The 17,740-nt window shown below is 42.6% G+C and overlaps 1 protein-coding gene and 2 long non-coding RNA genes across 6 annotated transcripts; 2 read left to right on the forward strand and 1 right to left on the reverse strand.

Moving 5' to 3' along the window:
- LOC141728629 (uncharacterized) lies at nucleotides 1-9,419 on the forward strand. Its single transcript, XR_012579786.1, has 2 exons — nucleotides 1-350; nucleotides 8,838-9,419. It is a non-coding gene; the product is annotated as an uncharacterized LOC141728629 (long non-coding RNA).
- On the reverse strand, nucleotides 7,192-14,032 carry COQ3 (coenzyme Q3, methyltransferase). 4 transcript variants are annotated; one of them, XM_074538549.1, is made up of 7 exons: nucleotides 13,883-14,032; nucleotides 12,869-12,992; nucleotides 12,353-12,505; nucleotides 12,095-12,194; nucleotides 10,274-10,516; nucleotides 8,888-9,047; nucleotides 7,192-7,489 (listed from the first exon to the last, which is right to left on the reverse strand). In XM_074538549.1, exons 1-7 carry the CDS (start codon nucleotides 13,971-13,973, stop codon nucleotides 7,272-7,274), a joined length of 1,089 nt encoding a protein of 362 aa, XP_074394650.1. In that variant the 5' UTR covers nucleotides 13,974-14,032; the 3' UTR covers nucleotides 7,192-7,271. The 4 variants fall into 4 exon arrangements, with proteins under 4 accessions (XP_074394650.1, XP_074394651.1, XP_074394652.1 ...); XM_074538550.1 differs by having other exon boundaries at nucleotides 12,869-12,962; nucleotides 13,883-14,020; XM_074538551.1 differs by having other exon boundaries at nucleotides 12,869-12,966; nucleotides 13,883-14,010.
- A 329-nt stretch (nucleotides 14,033-14,361) lies between these two features.
- On the forward strand, nucleotides 14,362-17,655 carry LOC113458868 (uncharacterized). The gene is made up of 2 exons (XR_003379534.2): nucleotides 14,362-14,631; nucleotides 14,731-17,655. It is a non-coding gene; the product is annotated as an uncharacterized LOC113458868 (long non-coding RNA).
- The last annotated feature ends 85 nt before the right edge of the window (nucleotides 17,656-17,740 follow it).

The raw sequence follows: 17,740 nt of genomic DNA on the forward strand, positions 1-17,740 counted from the left end.
TGGGAGGGGAGTGAGAAGGGATGGGAACAGGAGGAGGAGAGACCTTTCCAGAAGCCATATTCCTGAGGCCAAGGCTGTACTTTCATCTCCCAAGAGCTCTGGGAATAAAGACAGATGGGAGAGACAGTGGCAGAGCCAAAGGCCTGCAGTCTGCATCCTCCAAGAAGGTGAACTGTTGAGCACTGTAGAACCTAGGGGGATTTTGGTTTATTATAAATTGGGTTCTGGAAAAAAATGCCTGTTAAGTAATCCTGTAGACAGAAGCTTTTTCCTTATCCACAGGTGAGATTCAATAAGGGAGAGGTGCTGCACAACCCACATGGGAATGCTGCCCTGCCCTGACAGACCAGGTAAAGTTTGTTTCATTGCCTGCCATGAAGTTTTTCAGCCTGTGTAGCTTCCTCCCTTAGTTATCCTTTCAAGGGACATCATCTCATCTAACAACACCTTCAGAAACTTCAGTGTCTTCATCTGGGGCCTCATACTTCTTCTGGAGAAGGTAAAAATAATGTTTCTCCAGAGCACTTCATCTTCAGCCATTGCAGCGTGACCCAAACCCCACCCTACACATGCGTATTTCTTCTTAGCAGACACCTTTGCTTGGCAGCTTTGGTAGGACTTTTCTTACTATGGTGTACTGAGAAATGCTGTTCTGGTGATTTTAAATTCAAAGGGTTGTTTTTCCTGGCTGCAGAACAGAGACCTTTGGACAAGTTCATGGTCAGAGAATCACCTCAGTATTCCAGAGCTTTGTGCTCTTGAGAGGTTAGATGGTCTTGCTGTTGGGATTGGGAGGGCTGAGAGGAGGATAATGAACACATACCTCTCTTTGACATCAAAAGGCAATCTGGTAGTGCTTTGTTAAGAAAGAGCAACATAGGGATTTACTGGTTTTTAACATCCCTGAGTGTGGGAGAGACACAGTGCTCAGTGTTCCTGCAGCAGCACTGGGTGGCTGTGGATGTGCCCATCCAGGCCAGGACCTCCCCAGTTACAGCTGGGACCAAGGCAGGGAGCACCCCAAAGGGTCCCCCAGGGATAGCCAGGTCCTGTCAGTTCTGTAGAGCAGAGCTTGGAGGTGGAGCAAGAAGGGCAAGGTGCTGAGCTGCCACCTCTGCCACAGCTGGAAGGCAAAGCCCCGTGTGTCAGTGCTGGGGCTGTGCTCCATCACAGGGCATTTGGGGTACATCTGCTGATTTCCATTTGAGTTGGATACATCCTTCTGAGCTATCCTTTAGTGTATGTTTCATTTGCTTTAATTATTTTATGTCTGCAGGTTGTGTGTGCATATTCTAACTCAGGAAAATAAACACCATATAATTTTCTCTATCTTCTACTATTGTAAGATTTTATAATACAGCTACCATACAAAGCAATGTTAGCAATTCAATCTCCCAGTTATTTTGTGATTGTTTCTGGTGTGGGGTTTTTTTGGGTTTTTTTTTTGGTTTTTTTTTTTTTGGTTTTTTTTTTTTTTTTGAGGGGGGGTGTTGCTTTGCTGGGGTTTTTTGGGGTTTTGTGGGGGTTTTTTGTTTGTTTATTTGGGTTTGTTTTGGGGTTTTTTTTGGGGTGGGAGGTTTAACATACCTCATGAGAATGCAGCAGATTTTTCAGATGTATTAATGGAACACTAATGGTCTTCACAATCCTTTTAGGAAGAAAAAAATATTATGTCTTTTTAGAACAAGTAAGTGAATATTGATCATATCACTGGAGTGACTCCATGGGGGAGTACAGGCACATGGAGATCAAAGTATATATCCTGAATTCCTAATGCACTGAGAGGTGGCTCTGCAATTAATGCTTGTTTGAGCCCAGACAGGTCAGGTAATTTTACAGTCTAGGTGAAATCCCAACCCTTCTAGCCCTATATTCTAATATAACATGACATTTTATATTGCTTCATTGAAACATGTGTCAATAAAAATAAAGTTTACCATCAGCACAAACTTTAAGTGATTAGAATTTTGTCCTATGACCTGGAGAACATTGTGAATGAGAAATCTGTCTGCAACTCATGGTTAGTAAGTCACCACCTTTCCTTCTAGGAGCTCAGCAAGGTGTAGGCATTTGGAATGAGGCACTGGAGGTTAATGTGCAAGAGCAAGTGGGAGGCTGTGAACTGCGGAACTTTTCTGCTTCAGCCTGACACAGAGCCCCTCTCCATCATCAGCAGTTCCATCAGTAGTTCCCCTTCAAAGGCACACCAGAACCAGACTGCCCTCTCTACACCTCTGCTTCACATTTCTCCTCTCCATCAGAATCATACTTGTCTTCCAAACATTGCTCATACACCTTCTATTTCTGACTTTTCAATGCTCTCTCCCATTCTAGGCACCACTCCTGGGCACCTCTCAAACCCCTGCAAATGCAGTATCAGCCCCCACGCAGTAATTCATGTTCTGTCTCACTTTTCCTCCAGTCTGCTTCATCAGGCTAATTACAGACACTGATTCTTCTGACTTCTGAACTTCTAGACTGCATGGCATTATTCCTTTCAAGCATTTATAAAAAGTGTATGGAAAATAAGTTTATTTGTTTGTTGCCTTTCTTTTTAATTAAAGCTGAGATTTCAACAGAGTGAAAAACTTCAGAAGCCATTTTCAGAAAAACTTCCTACAAGATATTCATTATTCTTATCTCAGCTCACAGCCACTGCACAATTCCTTTCCCACTCCTTTCTCTCTCTTTTTTTCCATCCCCAAGGAACCTGACACAGGGTTTTAGTGGAAATGTAGAGGAAAGAAATTGTCAAGTCCTGCAAAAATGGTCATGAAATGTCACTGGACCACAAAAGAACAATAGGCAATAAGATGGCATAATGGGAACCACAGAAACTTCAAGTTGTATTTCTATTTAAAAAGGGGATTAAATGCAGATCTCCTCTGAGGCTCTCATACTACTCCAGTTGGGCTTGAGCACAATTAATGTGTCAATTATTGTCTGAATGTGATGTTCCACAAGACAGACTGAGCCAACCTAAAAGCTTACTGCCCCTCAAGGGGCTGTTCTGTCCCATCTTCTCCCTCCATTAACTCCCAGTGCTGACCTCCCAAATGGCACTAGTCCTCCACAGTGGGAAAATTCAGCTCCCTGAACAGCCCAACCACCAGCAGCATCCCAGGGAAACACAATAAAATAGGAAAGAAAGCAGAAAAAAAAATTACACCTCAGACAAGAATCAGTCTGAGCAAAGAGCTGGGACTGTGACCACATGGAGCAATGTGGGAGAGATGAAACAACACAAGCCAAACCACAGCTGAATAGCCAAGACCACCCAGAACACCATTGTTTGCTCTGCTGAATTTCATTTTTTTTCTCAGGATCAGCTTCTTACTCTGATTTGTTTTGTTGCAGGAATAAATGGCTGGTAATAGAAGAGTCAAGGGTAGACAACCAGAAATAAACACAGAGGCTGAAAAAGACCAAATTCCAAATATTGTTTTTTCCCTATCCCAGGGCAAGAATCACCTCTTGCCTCACCCCTAGTTCTGGGTGCATGCCTGCTGCAATGACATTGCTTTTTCACTTCCTGCCACCACTGTTCCTGTAAGCATTGAAGCTATGGCTCCATAAACATGAATAGGCTGCAAAATAAAAGACAAAACATTTGCAAATTCATTTTATTTAAATTCTGTCCATTTCAATAGCATCTATGAAATTTCTGCAGCAGCTGGGCTAAGAGGTGTGAAAATGTCATTGGTTTTCTAGGCACAGATTTTAAGAAAAAAGTTTCTGGAGCACAAGTGCATAGTACATATTCACAGCACAGTACTGATTTAGATCTGTGCCAGTTGGACATTTATGAAAAAGGTAGGGATGTAAAACACCAAAACCAGTTCACAAGTGTAGGATATTTTTGTACTGTTTGTTATCTCATAAAATGATTTCTACTGCATTCTATCAATTCTGCATTTAAACAAGGTTGTTTTAAACAGTGGGGTGAAATATAGCCAGAGTAGTTAGGATAATCCCCAGGGGAAGAAAACTGAGGGGTAAGGACTGGGCATGGAGCATATCAGGACATCTGGAAACACACTAAAGTTACAAGGACTTGTTCAAGCAGTCCCAACTCATTTGTCCACACTGCTCTCAAAATTCTCCCAGTTTGACAGGGCTCTAATACACATGTAGGAGCAGAAGGTTAGATACTTGTGGTAAGGTTTTTGTCAAAACCAGAGGTATCCATGGATAACCAGGTCCATGTGCTTGTGGTTTAAATGCCAGCCATTGTTCATTAGGTACAGGATCCCCCTTGTCAGCTTGGACAGAGAACCCAGGCAGCATCAAAGGGGGTTTTTTGCCTATGGGCAATAGAAATAACACTGAAAAAAGCAAAACACAACACCCTTTCCCTAGATGGTTCACAGTTTAAGGAAAAACTAAAGAAAGTAACAAGTAATTCACTTTAGAATTGGACTTAATCCATGTGTGTCTCTCTCAAGTCAGAATATTCTGTGAATCTATAAAGTGAGGAAAAACAGAACGAATGAGAAAGCCAGGATAACAGCTAATCACAAAAGCATCTGGACTTAGGGCTCCTAAATAAAACAAAAATCAGCTCTTTCTGTGACAGTTTTATAACATTATTTTTATTTCACTTGACAAGTATCAAAACAAATCAGTGGAGGAGGGACTGCCTCATGGGGGATGTTTCTTGTCGGCTACATCAGGAACCTGTCCAGGTCTCAGTGCTTTTCAGAGCTGCTGGTAAAATTTGAAACAAGAGTCATACATTGTAGTAACTTAAATTGATGTTGTGAATTTGGTTAGGGGAACTCACTGGAGCACATGGTTTAACACACCTGGACACAGTTAGGAGCAAAGACTACTGGTTATCTCTTTTGACTCATTTTCTCCCAGCATCACTCCTCTCCTGAATGCCATGCACGCTGCATGCATGACCAATGGAGCAGAGACTCCCTTGCAGGAGAGAGGCACACAGGGAATGATGTGTTCCTCCTGTGGACAGCATCAGTGAAACCATTAATGAATTGTTGCTGCCAGTTCCACCGCCCTGCTCCAGAAACAATGTTTAACACAAAACTCCATGTGAACTCAGAAACTCACATGTAGCGGTAAGAGCTGTACAGATATTCTCAGACCACTTATCTAAGAGAAAATTAAGGGGTGACAGTTCAAAACTGCAGCTTATAGAGGTACTTTAGTGTAAAATGAGGATGTTAGGACATCACTGGTGAGGTTCCAAGGTTAAACCACTTCAACTGATGAACCTTTGGAACAATTTCTTTACTGGTGTAGTGGCTTCTCCATCACTAAACTCTTAAAATGATGATCAATCTTCTCAAAGCCAAGCTATAGCCCACAGAAATATTATGAAGCAGAACTTATTGTCATGGAAGCAATCACAAGAGATACTACTTCTTAATCTTTATTAGCTACGAATAACTATTATTTTCATTATAAATTAACTATATTCTTCTGGGCACCATCAAATCCATCAGGAAACTTGGATCTGAAGGCAACATGCAGATACAGCAAAGCAGGAAGAATGCAAATGTGTAAAAAATTAATGTAGCCCATCACACCTCTACAGCAGGAAAAACGCACAAGCAACTAAAACAGGGAGAAAAAAAAGAGGGGGAAAAAAAGTTTCATCCCTGCAAACAAAAACAAGACACCTTCCCAGCAGTGTACACACTGAAAGAAAAAGGGGAGGGAGGGAGGGAGGGAGGGAGGGAGGGAGGGAGGGAGGGAGGGAAGGAAGGAAGGAAGGAAGGAAGGAAGGAAGGAAGGAAGGAAGGAAGGAAGGAAGGAAGGAAGGAAGGAAGGAAGGAAGGAAGGAAGTGGCGGAAGGAAGGAAGGAAGGAAGGAAGGAAGGAAGTGGCGGAAGGAAGTGGCGGAAGGAAGTGGCGGAAGGAAGGAAGGAAGTGGCGGAAGGAAGTGGCGGAAGGAAGTGGCGGAAGGAAGGAAGGAAGTGGCGGAAGGAAGGAAGGAAGTGGCGGAAGGAAGGAAGGAAGTGGCGGAAGGAAGGAAGTGGCGGAAGGAAGGAAGTGGCGGAAGGAAGGAAGTGGCGGAAGGAAGGAAGTGGCGGAAGGAAGGAAGTGGCGGAAGGAAGGAAGGAAGGAAGGAAGGAAGGAAGGAAGGAAGGAAGGAAGGAAGGAAGGAAGGAAGGAAGGAAGGGGCGGAAGGAAGTGGCGGAAGGAAGTGGCGGAAGGAAGTGGCGGAAGGAAGTGGCGGAAGGAAGTGGCGGAAGTGGCGGAAGGAAGTGGCGGAAGGAAGTGGCGGAAGGAAGGAAGTGGCGGAAGGAAGGAAGTGGCGGAAGGAAGGAAGTGGCGGAAGGAAGGAAGTGGCGGAAGGAAGGAAGTGGCGGAAGGAAGGAAGTGGCGGAAGGAAGTGGCGGAAGGAAGTGGCGGAAGGAAGTGGCGGAAGGAAGGAAGGAAGGAAGGAAGGAAGGGAGATGCAGTCATAGACAACACATGAAACTTCATTTAGAAAGTTCTGTTTCATTGTAAATTACTTTTCCTTACCCCGGCTCTAAAACATTAAGAACAGGTACGGCACCTGTTATAGGACAGACTGCTAATGTGTCATTATTCTAGCATGGAGCTCGGGTTGCTTAGTAAAATTTTACCTGCAGATTCTCTTTATTTGGGCAGAGGGAGAAGTTGAAAAATAGGCACAGATACAAGTATCTTTATGGTGAAGGGGCTTTCACTGCTGAGGAGCTCTGGTCTCAGAGACTCTTCTTCCATTTCACAATTACAGAAAAAGCAGAATCAGCAGGACTCAACAGTAAGTTTTGCTATTTTGTTTCCCCTGCTCAGGGAGAAAGGTGTATTACAGAAAAAAGTCTTTGTAGATATTGAGTGTTTCATATATTTTTACAGAGTTAAGGATCTTAAATACTTAAGGCATTTTATTTATTGCACAGCATTGTGGTTTTTAACTCACTCTACATCTATGCCATTATTCTGTAGAGAACTGAGTCCCAGCAGGACTGAAAACACCAGCACATAATAAAGTTCCCTCCAAGCTATGAACAGAATAATTTGCATTTCCCTGTCCAACAATTTGAAACTAGTTTCTCATGAAAATACTTAATTCTTTTAAAGCTTTGTTCATTTCAATCTTAAAACATTCCTGAGATAGTGGGCACTTGATTTTTTTGAGACCGCCCTGAGTATTTGGCCCAAAACAGCACGTGTATTATTGATGCAAACAGGACGCTTGTTGTTGGCAAAGGTTTTATTGTGTCCATCTGAGTAAAAGCTCACTTGCTGTTCTGGTGACAGTCCATCAGCACACAGTCAGACAGCACTGTCTGGGACAGTGCCAGCTGTGCCAGCTGTGCCTGAGCTCTGTTGAACATCTGTCTGAGGCAGGGTGTCTGTGCTGTGTGGCTGTGGGGCAGCCCCGGCCCTGACGGCGTGCAGCGCGTAGTTCAGGCTCGTGCTCTGCACCCAGCTCCAGGAGCCCGAGAGCGGATTGTACAGCATCCCCTGCACGCTCCTCACGGAAAAGCCAGCTGGGAAAGAAAGAAGCCACATAAAGTAACAGATGTTCTTAAATATTGTAGGTCATTGCAACATCAAAGCTCTTTAGAACAGCAAGTCTGAAACATGCTTCTTCCTCTGGGCTGGGGGGGACGCTGGCCTTTGTCAGACACCCCCAGATGCAGTGCCACTGAGAGCAGGTCCTGCTCCTGGCAGTGGCTCTGTGCCAGGCCCTGCCCCAGCAGCAGCTACAGGGCTCTGCTGAAACCCCAGCCTCACACCTCCCCAATCTGGCTGACTGGTAACGTTTTCTGGAGGTGGAGGCATGCTTCAGGTTGACATCGCACACCCCAAAATCAAAATCTGAGCACATCTTTGCAAGGATTCTTCAGATTCGCTTTAGGAATGGAAAAATGTAAGAAAAAGGCACATGAATGCCATCAAGGGCTCGGTGCAAAGAAAGAGTTATTTATCACTCCCAGCTGAGCAGCACTCAGTTCACTGCATGGATCTGCTGTGTCCCAGCAGGATACAGGATGGAAGGCAGAAAACAAACACCCTATCAAAACAAATCACTCCACTGCACCTGCTTCTCCTTTCAAAGAAGAACTGAAAAAAACCACCGGTATGTGAACTAGTATTAGTCATATTTCTTATGGCATGACTGCAAAGTGCCAGGAAAAGGCCTTGCCAAGAGAAAAGCTCCACTCATACTTCAGCTTCTTTGCAGTGAACTAGAGCAAAGTGAAATATTTGGTGAGAGGGTTTTAAAACATCTGTGGTGAAGGAGGGCAGAAGCCTTCCCAGCTCATTGCTTTGTCTATTTTAAAAGCAATCAGACCAGGCTAACTTAATTAGAAATAATTAAAATCAGGTTCACAGAGTTTCTCAAGAACTGACTAATGAATTTGTGGTAGGTTTCATCTTCACATTTTGGAAGAAATCTTTTAGTAACATAATATGAATAGAGAACACAGAGCAGCAAACCAAAAATAAAAACGCCTCCTCCCAAAGGAAAGGCAACAAACAATGCAGTGGCAGCAGTGCAGCCCCAGAGTGCCAACACAGTTAATTCCTCAAACCTGACCTAGAGCTTATGAACCACTTCAGAGCACACACTCTGTCACCAGAACACAATGGAAAACATTGGAGTTTTTTATTTAGGCTATTAAACAGAGGGCAGAGAACAGTGATTTTGTTCAAGTAATCACTGCATTCTTAGGATTCAATTTAATTTATTTTATGCAAAATCCAGTAAGCAGCAGTGTCTTTAAACCAGGAACCACACTCTTAATACATGACTGTTAACTCAAGCAGGAGAAGCTGTGTATTGTTGCCAGCACCCACCCCACCTAACTTATCCCTTTGCCATTTCTACAGGGACCATTTGGATTTCTCTCTCCATTCCCACCATCTGGCCTGAAACTTACTTGATTCCAGGAGACGCTCCAGCTCTTCAGGGGGAACAAATTTCTCCCATTCATGTGTTCCTTCTGGTACAATCCCCATTATTTTTTCTGCAACCACAATTCCCAGGACATAGGACAATTGTGTTTTATTGATTGTCGTAATGAATAAAGAACCTTCAGGCTAATTGAAATATTAAAATGTTCAATTAGAAGAATTTTTTGTATTTTTCTAAATGGTAAATTTAATCACATTAAGACAAATAATTTGTCTGTGTCAAAGTCTACACAATGCAAGACTAAGAAGTAATTTCATCCCAGGATAGATATTTATAACATTTTAATACAAGAAAGAATATAACTTTTCCTAACAATACGTCTCAGGAATCTTCAAAGAATCAACATAATCAGGTCTTGGGTGGCCTAAAAACTATTCCCTCGCCCAAAGAACACCTAGAAAAGTCACTTATAATATTTTCTGCTCAGGAAATGGATAAATAAAAGGTATTAAAGCATATACAATATCTATTGTTAAAAAAAAAAAAAAAAAAAACAAGCCCAAAAAACCAAAAATCCAACAAAGCAAAAAACCAAAATAAAACCACAAAGCGCTTTTTAATTGAAACCAAAGTAAAATGTGAAATACTTCCTTAATTTCTGAGACTGCTGAATGCCATGCCATGCTTGTTTTAATAATTACATGGGCAAAGAAACAAAGCCAGAAACAAATTCTAAGTCCTTAAAGGACTGTTTGTTAGAAATAAGGGATAATTTCTTTGTCTCTAGCAGGCTAAAAGTTACTAATGTATTCAACTGAAATAATTAATATTTCTTCTGATGACCAGAAAGATAAAGAGAACAAAGAAAAGCTCCCACTTGTGTGCTGAGCTACCACCCCTCTTTTGCAAATGAACTAGCATCAAGATGAATAACCACCTGACTATCTCCAAAGCTTAACTAGGAACCTTTAAAAGCAATCCAGGATCTCTCTCATGTGATGTGATGCTAGTGCTGGAATAAAATCTTGTGGCAGAAACATGATTACAGAGCTCCCATGCAGTCTGAGCCACAGCTGTCCATCAACAGCAGCACTGCCACATTTTCTCTCACCTGTGTGAAATCAGATGCACCCAGATTCCTTCAGGTCCTGATGCAATGCAAACCTGCAATGCTAGGTAATGCCTTAACACTTTTCTGAGGCCGAGTTGGAGAAATAAATTTCCCCTAGCTGTGGTTACTAAATTTGGGGAGATGCATTTGCATCATGGAGAAGAATGGAAGGCACTTGTAGAACATGCCTCTGACTTAGGAGGAGAAATGTGTGCAGATGTGTTTTCACACTCTTTTTAAAAAACCACAATAATAAAAGAGAATAAATATTCCCAATAATGAAAGCAAAAGCTCTCTTACCTTTAACACCTGAGAGCAACACTTGATAAACATTTCAAGGTCAGCCACATGCTCCACTACTTCAGAAGCTACAATTACATCAAAGGTTTCCATAGACTCTTCCACAATCTCCTCCAGTGAACTGGACTTGTACTGTATTCTCTTGGCCAGGACTGGATCAAATGACTTGTGCTGATCTGCTGTTCTAATGTTGTCCTCCACAGGATCAATTCCAGTAACTGAAGCTCCCAGTCTACCTAAAGGCTAATAAAAAAGAGTGTAATTTATTCTCTGCATGAAAACAATTTACTTAAAGGTTTCTGAAACTTTGCAATGTGCATACAAGATGCAGAATGCATCAACACAAGACAAACAACAGTAAATTATGAGCTCTGATCCAGCAGTTTTATTTTAAATGTTTATTAAAGCAAAAACACCTTTGGATTTGGGAAAGGTGGTGTTAATTTTCTTAGAAAATTATATAGTGGACTATACACACATCTAAATTGTCTTTTAGAATAATTTGTTCTCAATTCATTTTGTTACAGCAAATAAAGATTTCTTCCACTTCTACGCTCTGATACAGGAAAAACAAAGAGGGAAAATCAACACAGTAATTAAAGGGGAGAAAACAATGCCCTATTTAATTACTGTCATTACTTTCTTCAACATCCACCTGTAAAGGTAAATCCTCATATCTTTTTAATGGTTACTTAATATGTGATTATCTCTGGGACTTTCTCACTGCTGAGAACTAAACACTGATGTTTGCTAGGATAGCATCAGCCTTGGCTGTCACTCAGGTTTCTCCAGTGTCTTCTTACTCCAAGGTTAGCACCTCAGTCATCACCTCTTCTGAAACTGACACAGGCTGTAGAACATGACCACATGTATGATATTCCAACCTGAAATTCACCGCTTGCTCAGCCTGAGAAGGTGATGCAGCACACCAGTTTTGCCAGCATTGTTTGAGGGACCCCTCTCACAAGACTACAAGATTTTGCTCAAAAGAGGAGAAAAAAACAAAGAAAGAAAACATGGGAGAAATTCCTTTGTAACACCTCACTTCAGATGCTGATGAAGTTCCCAGAGTAAGGCAGCCAGATGTGTAACCCTAAATTCACAAACCATCCCCATCCCTAGTTCATTGATGGGACACAGCACTGTTCAGAGCCTGTGTGGACAGTGTTCCACCACAAACAGCAACTTCTCAGTCCCAAGTTTGTGCAGACTTCTCTGGAAGCCACTGTAACATCAGCCCCTTTACCACAGCAATCTCTACTGACACAGGACAGGTATGATTTGGGCGCTTGATGTTATTCCATGCATTTCCCATGAGATCAAATCAAAGGAGAGAATCCCCACACCCATGTAAAACACTAAAGATAAGCAGTTCAAATAAATGAATGTGTAAGAACAAGTTTATAACAAAAATTGTTTCTTTGGTAATGATGATGTCATGATTCCAGATATTCCTGCCTAGACTTACAAAGTAAAAAAAGAAAAATAAAGGAAGAAATATTCAAGGACTGTTTCATCATTTTTCCCCCCTCCTTTCCTTTACAATGCTTGAAATCTTATTTTCCTGATTTAGAATCTCAGAATTTTAGAACTTCTCACTACCAACTCCCTCATTCTCTGTAAACCACCACCACTATGCTAACCAAATACTCTATGGGCTTTTTTTGGATGAGTGCACTGCACTCTACTCAGTAACTAGCACATCATAGAAGAGAAAAAGTCCTCCTTGGAGGACTAGAAATTAAGCAGTGTAATTAGTACAACAATTCAAATACCTTGCACGCCTTTTTAGAAGAAAACTCAGAGCTCACTGTTTCTTACCTCACTCAGCAGTCCTCCTCCACAGCCCACGTCAAGAATCCTGATTCCAGAAAGTGGATTTCCCAGATGATAATTACCACTCATGCTCAACAGAGTATCTCTGAAAGAAAAGGGATGTGATTAAAGTTGAACCCACAAGGTGTTTCAATAGATGCTGTGGTTATCTTGAGCACTGGTAATTGGCTTTTTTTACAGTATTTTCTGAGGTCATACAGAAATAGTACATATTAAAAAAAAAATCTGTCTTCAAAACCATACCTAATAAATGGCACTCTAATATCATTCATAGAATGAAGGGCTGCATATTCTCCTTCTTCATCCCACCACTTATGTGCAAGGAGCTGGAATTTTTTCATTTCCTTTGAATCCACTGATGAGTGTGAAGTGCTGAAAGGTCTCTTCACAGTGAACCTAAATAATGAAAGCAGAATGTCATTAAACCAATACTAATATTTCCTGTCAGCTGAAATATGGGAAGAACAAATACTGCATCAGAAAATGCAAAAAGGTAAAACTCATGTTCCTTTAGAGATTCGAGTTCCACTTGTTTAGTAGCATACAGATATTATACATGTATGGGTAACATATCTTCTCAAACAGATGCATGCTTGTCATTTTTAAGCTGGCAATTAGTAAAACAAGAAGAGGCCACATCAAACATTCAAACGTGTGAGATATAAACGTGACACTGGCACGAAGTCACGAAGTCAAATTAAATTGTTACAGAAAAGAGTAGCCCTCATCACACAGGGTTATTTTAGCTACAATACTTACATGTTGCTTTTCATTTCAGTCAGAGAGACAGGCAAGCTACTACCAAATTTCAGTTGTCTTTTCCTGTTGGAGTCCTGAAGGATATCTCTCAGACCTGTCTGAAAAGACAGATCAGCATGGTCATCTGCATAAATAAAAGACATCCAAACGGAAAGCATCAGCTTTACAAGAAGTCAGGGACAAAACACCTAGCTGTAAGAGTGCTGCTCTAGCAGAACACTAACCATGCAAATCTTTGCACATTTGCTCACTATTGTACTTAGGGAATTGGGGATTAAATAAAAGAATGTATGCTAGTTCACCACCCCTGTACTCCTCAAATGATGTACAATAATTTGTACATAATTTCCAAATTAGGAGACTGAATGGAAAGAGCTTTTTTGCAACTGAAATGCTTCAGTTAGTGTAAATTTCCCCAAAATGTTTACCCTGACCGTGAGCTGTGCACACACACACACTCAGCAGTGCTGTGTTTATAATGTGTGGGAGAGACATACACAGCTGCACACTCATTTTGCGTTGTACGAACCGGTAAGGAAACCTAAGCAAAAAGCCCCCACGGACGGAGCACAGACAGGCCAGGAACAATATGCTACAATTGCTGTCCGCTCCTGCTCAGCCCAGGCTGGCTCGGCGAACACTCGCTCACACCCAGCTGCTGCCTGGTCACCAACAGCCCCGAATCACAGCGATGCCTCGCTGTACCCAGAGTAAACCACCCCTGAAGACGATTTTAGGCCGCAGTGAGCGATGGAGCGATCTGGACACTTCCTGACTGCAAAGGAGGCGGCAGGGGAACAACACCTTCCCGGCCGGCCGGCGCCGGGCGGAGAGTGCCGTGGGACGCGGCCGGCAGCTGCCCGACACCCACCCGGGGCCGCCGCCAGCCGGAGGCTTGCGGGGCCCGGCTGCGAGGGAGCCGGCGAAGCGAAGCCTCGTAACGCCGCCCCTGCCGCCGGCCGCGCCCTCCATCCATCCCTCCCGCTCTGCCGCGCCCGCCAAGCGCCCGCTCACCGCCCGCAGCCCCCGGCAGCGCGGCCGCCGCCCGCCGGCGCCGCAGGGCGCGGGTGAGCGCTCGGGCCGCCCCGCCGCCCCACACGGCCATGGCCACCGCCGCTCTCGCCCCGCCCCGGTCCGCGGCCGGCGGTGCCGGCTGCCTCGCCGGGCGGGCGCCAGGAAGGTTCCGCCCGGTGCTGGGGCCGGCGCGAATGCCAGCCCCTACCGTGGCACTTGTCTGGAGCAACTCTGCTTAAATGTGTACCCCGTCATTGCCTTGTCTTGGAACACGAAAAGACCCGCAAGCAGAGGCTTGTTCGGATGACACAGCGACGAGCCCACAGCTTTCCGCCCCATCCATTACCAAGAAACACACCGGGCTTTCAGGGTACGGCTCAAAGTACAAGAGTCCCCGCTTGTACTTTGCGGGGACTTGTACTTTGCGGGGCAGGCTCAGAGGGAAGAGTACAAGAGTCCCCGCTTGTACTTTGCGGGGCAGGCTCAGAGGGAAGCGATCCCAGCAGCCGGGAGCAGAACCCCTGGGCCCCAGCGTGGCTGGGCCTGGGGCAGCCCCCTCACGGGACCCATCCGAGCTGGCCTGGGGCAGCCCCCTCAGGGGAACCATCCGAGCTGGCATGCCGCTGCCTCTGTGAGAGGCTGTCGTGTCACGGTTTGCAGATGAAGTCCAGGCTGTGGCCCAGGAACGAGAAGCGTTTCTGCTTTCCCTGCTCCCTCGCAGGCACAGCTGCACAGGGACCCGAACTGACGTGAGTGGCCCTGGCAGTTCAGGGCTGATACACACAAATGGAAAAGAATTCATCAAGTTTTTTTAAATATTCGTTTTCTGACACTTTATTGTGCTGCAGGTCCAACAAGAACGCCCAGTGAAAACCAGAGGTGTCTGGAAGGCAGCAGTGCAGAGCAAGGCAAAGGTAAGCTGTGAAGCAGCACTCCGTGCCTGCCATGCGGATGATCCCGGCCGTGTTCCTGCCTGGCTGTGCAGATGCTGGCATCCACAGGCAGGAGACACGGCCTGAACAGCGCCAAGGGCAGGAGCATCCTCCAGGCTGCAGGGAATTTGGAGTATAAACAGTCCTGGCTTGACTTCCCTCTAGTGCCAGCCTGCTTTATGAACTGACCTTGCTTGGTAATACAACCCTTACTGCTTGAAATCTGCCTGTTTACAGGTCTCCTGTAAATACAGTATAATTCATGTAGTAGTTAAAGTCTGGATTATTTTCTTCTTAAAGCTAAATAAGGACTGCTGAAAAGGCTCAAAAAAGTTTGTCTTGACAGCAATTAAACATATGGCAAACCTGCTTAGTATGTACCTGCTTCACTTTTCTACTCACCTGCCTTCTATCCAACAAAGCTCACAGTGCACTGGAGTTACGAGTCATTAATAACACCTCAGAGCTACTGAAAGTAACAGAGCTCCAACAAATCCCTTATGGATAGTCTCCTTAAGAGACAAAATTAAGCCTTCCTTCAGGGCATGCATCCACATATTTTCAACTTTATTGCTTATCATTCATTTAGCAAAGCAAACGCAAAATCTGAGCAAGAGAGCCAAACCTTACATTGCCATTGCTTTTGTATTTTTGATTTTAGAATTGCTTACAAGCAAGTAAATACATGCACACTGGCCATGTATTCTACTTAACAGGACAAGCTGGTTTGAAAGTAGAAGTGGCTATTCCATGAGACAGAGCCTCAAATACAGAACAGAGTTTTTGTTATTGTGCCATATTTCAAAACACATGTAGTTGCTCAGTCTTTAAAGTCAGAATATTTACTCTACTACTCTTTTTTGGCCTATCCATGGCCACAGCTAATTCTTGTTCTTACATGGTGTAGCAGGCTCCTTGGGGCACATACAGACATTGGCTTGGTTGTATTCACCTTCAGAAAAATTTGCATGGAAATCATTATTCATTTGATTCCACACCATCCCTCATTTGTTAAAAAAGTTTTCAAGGGAAATGCCTCCAAATGTCATGTTGCTACATGACATTCAAAATCCTATGTATTGCTTTCCTGTAGTGCACTGAAATGTTTTTGCAGCATTCATTTTAAAACAATACATTCCCATTTTTTGTATGTATTTGCACATTTTAGGAGAACTTCAGGTGCAAGGAATTAAAAGAGCAGTTGTTATTTTAGCTTTTTCTGGTGAAGACATTTCTAAGGGGAGTTTCCAAAGCCCAAAGAAATTTAATGTATGTGATGCTGACAAGAGTACCAAGGTGTATGTAATTACTGAGTGATGAGTAAGATTTCTGAAACAGTTAAATACAGAGATCGTATGCTCTTTTTATTGGCATACAGTCACTACCCATAGAAGTGCATTTGTGTCAAAAAAATAATTTTCATATTTACAGGAAGTGACAGAATTCCAGTTGTTGGCAGAGTATATAAAGCTTTTCATACACAATCTTTTTTATTATTAGACAGAGAATATAAAATCTGAACTGAAAATCAAATTCAATGCATCCTGGAAACTGTATTCCTCAACAGCTTTTCTTAAGCTTATTTCTAGTTTCTTTCTGTCTCTCACAAGAGACAGAAAGGACATCTAGGACATCTGAACTGTTATGCTACCTACTTTCCAAAATTCCTCACTCTTACCCAGAGCCAAGAGTGTTGTGAGATTGGATCAATACATCATTATTTATATTCCTACCAATGCAAGCAAAAGTTGTGTGTTGTAAATTATGCCTTATTTGCTAATAAATATGACTGCTTACTCTATATGAATGATATAATTGAGGGGGGTGTTATAATTTATAACTGATTATTTATCTGAAACAGTGTTTTGATAAACATGCATGTATTCACTAGCAATTAGCTTGCTTATTAAACACATAGTTAAAATGCATTTCTTTGCCCTGAAGCAGTTCATTTCTGCATCTTATTTATGAAAAAAATTACAGTGGAAAAAAGCTGCATAGCTGAATTTTGATGTAGTTAAATGGATTTATCTATTCATGAAGACATACTTTCCAAGCTGCCTGTACCAGTACCATTTTTCCTTAAAAGATTGAGCCAATCAAAGAGAACTTACTTCGATGTTAAGTCTTTTACCTTTTCCACATCTGGTGTCATACCAGACCTTTTAGGCACAGATCTCTCCCTGAATTTATGTTCTTCTGTAACAGTCACTGGCCTAGAGTTGGGTGTGGTTGGTTTGTTTTTTAACTTCTATTATTTCACACTCTTGTTTCTAATAGCAATAGTCAATTTCCTTAAGCAGGTAATCAGTGACCTCTTTCATTCTGTGGTAATATTAAAATCAAAAATTTAGTGGCATTGCTAATACATCAATGTATCAGCTTTACACAAGTCATAATTTTTGTGAACTAAGAACCAGCTTCAATATTCACTACGCATTTAATGCATGTGCCAAAATGTAAAGTTAACCTATTGTCAGTTTCCAATGTGCACTGAGTGATGTTTATAAACATGCTCCATAAAAACATCTAACATTGTGAGATGTGTGTAATATGCCTGAACATCCAAAGATCTCTCTGAAAACTGGGTGAGGAATAGAGTTCCAGAGCTCAACACTGCCACATGAGATCAGTTAATTGCACATATTCCTAATGGGGTTCAGTCTGTTTAAGTATAGTTTGTTACAGTGACCCATATTTTACACAAACAGCATATAGTACCAGCTAGACCAAAAAAAAAAGGGTTATTGAAAAGTCTATTATACATAACTAAAGAAAAATAAGATGTCTTTTCTCTGTTCTTCCACACCCCCAATAAAGTAATCTCATAATGTCCATGGATTACAAGTGTTTCATGTTAAATCTTTTTCAAGTACTTTAAAAATCTGTTATACCAAAAAAGCTGCCGTTTTCTTTTTCTTTTTTT

The sequence above is a fragment of the Zonotrichia albicollis genome, chromosome 3 (assembly GCF_047830755.1).
Source record: "Zonotrichia albicollis isolate bZonAlb1 chromosome 3, bZonAlb1.hap1, whole genome shotgun sequence".
NCBI classification, from domain to species: domain Eukaryota; kingdom Metazoa; phylum Chordata; class Aves; order Passeriformes; family Passerellidae; genus Zonotrichia; species Zonotrichia albicollis.

Coding starts and splice junctions, on each gene's coding strand:
- COQ3 (XM_074538549.1), bottom strand. CDS start 13,973: ATGGCCGTGTGGGGCGGCGGGGCGGCCCGAGCGCTCACCCGCGCCCTG. Junction 12,993..13,882: donor GCTGCCGGGGGCTGCGGGCG/GTGAGCGGGCGC, acceptor TTATTTATGCAG/ATGACCATGCTGATCTGTCT. Junction 10,517..12,094: donor GAGGAGGACTGCTGAGTGAG/GTAAGAAACAGT, acceptor CTTTTTTATTAG/CCTTTAGGTAGACTGGGAGC.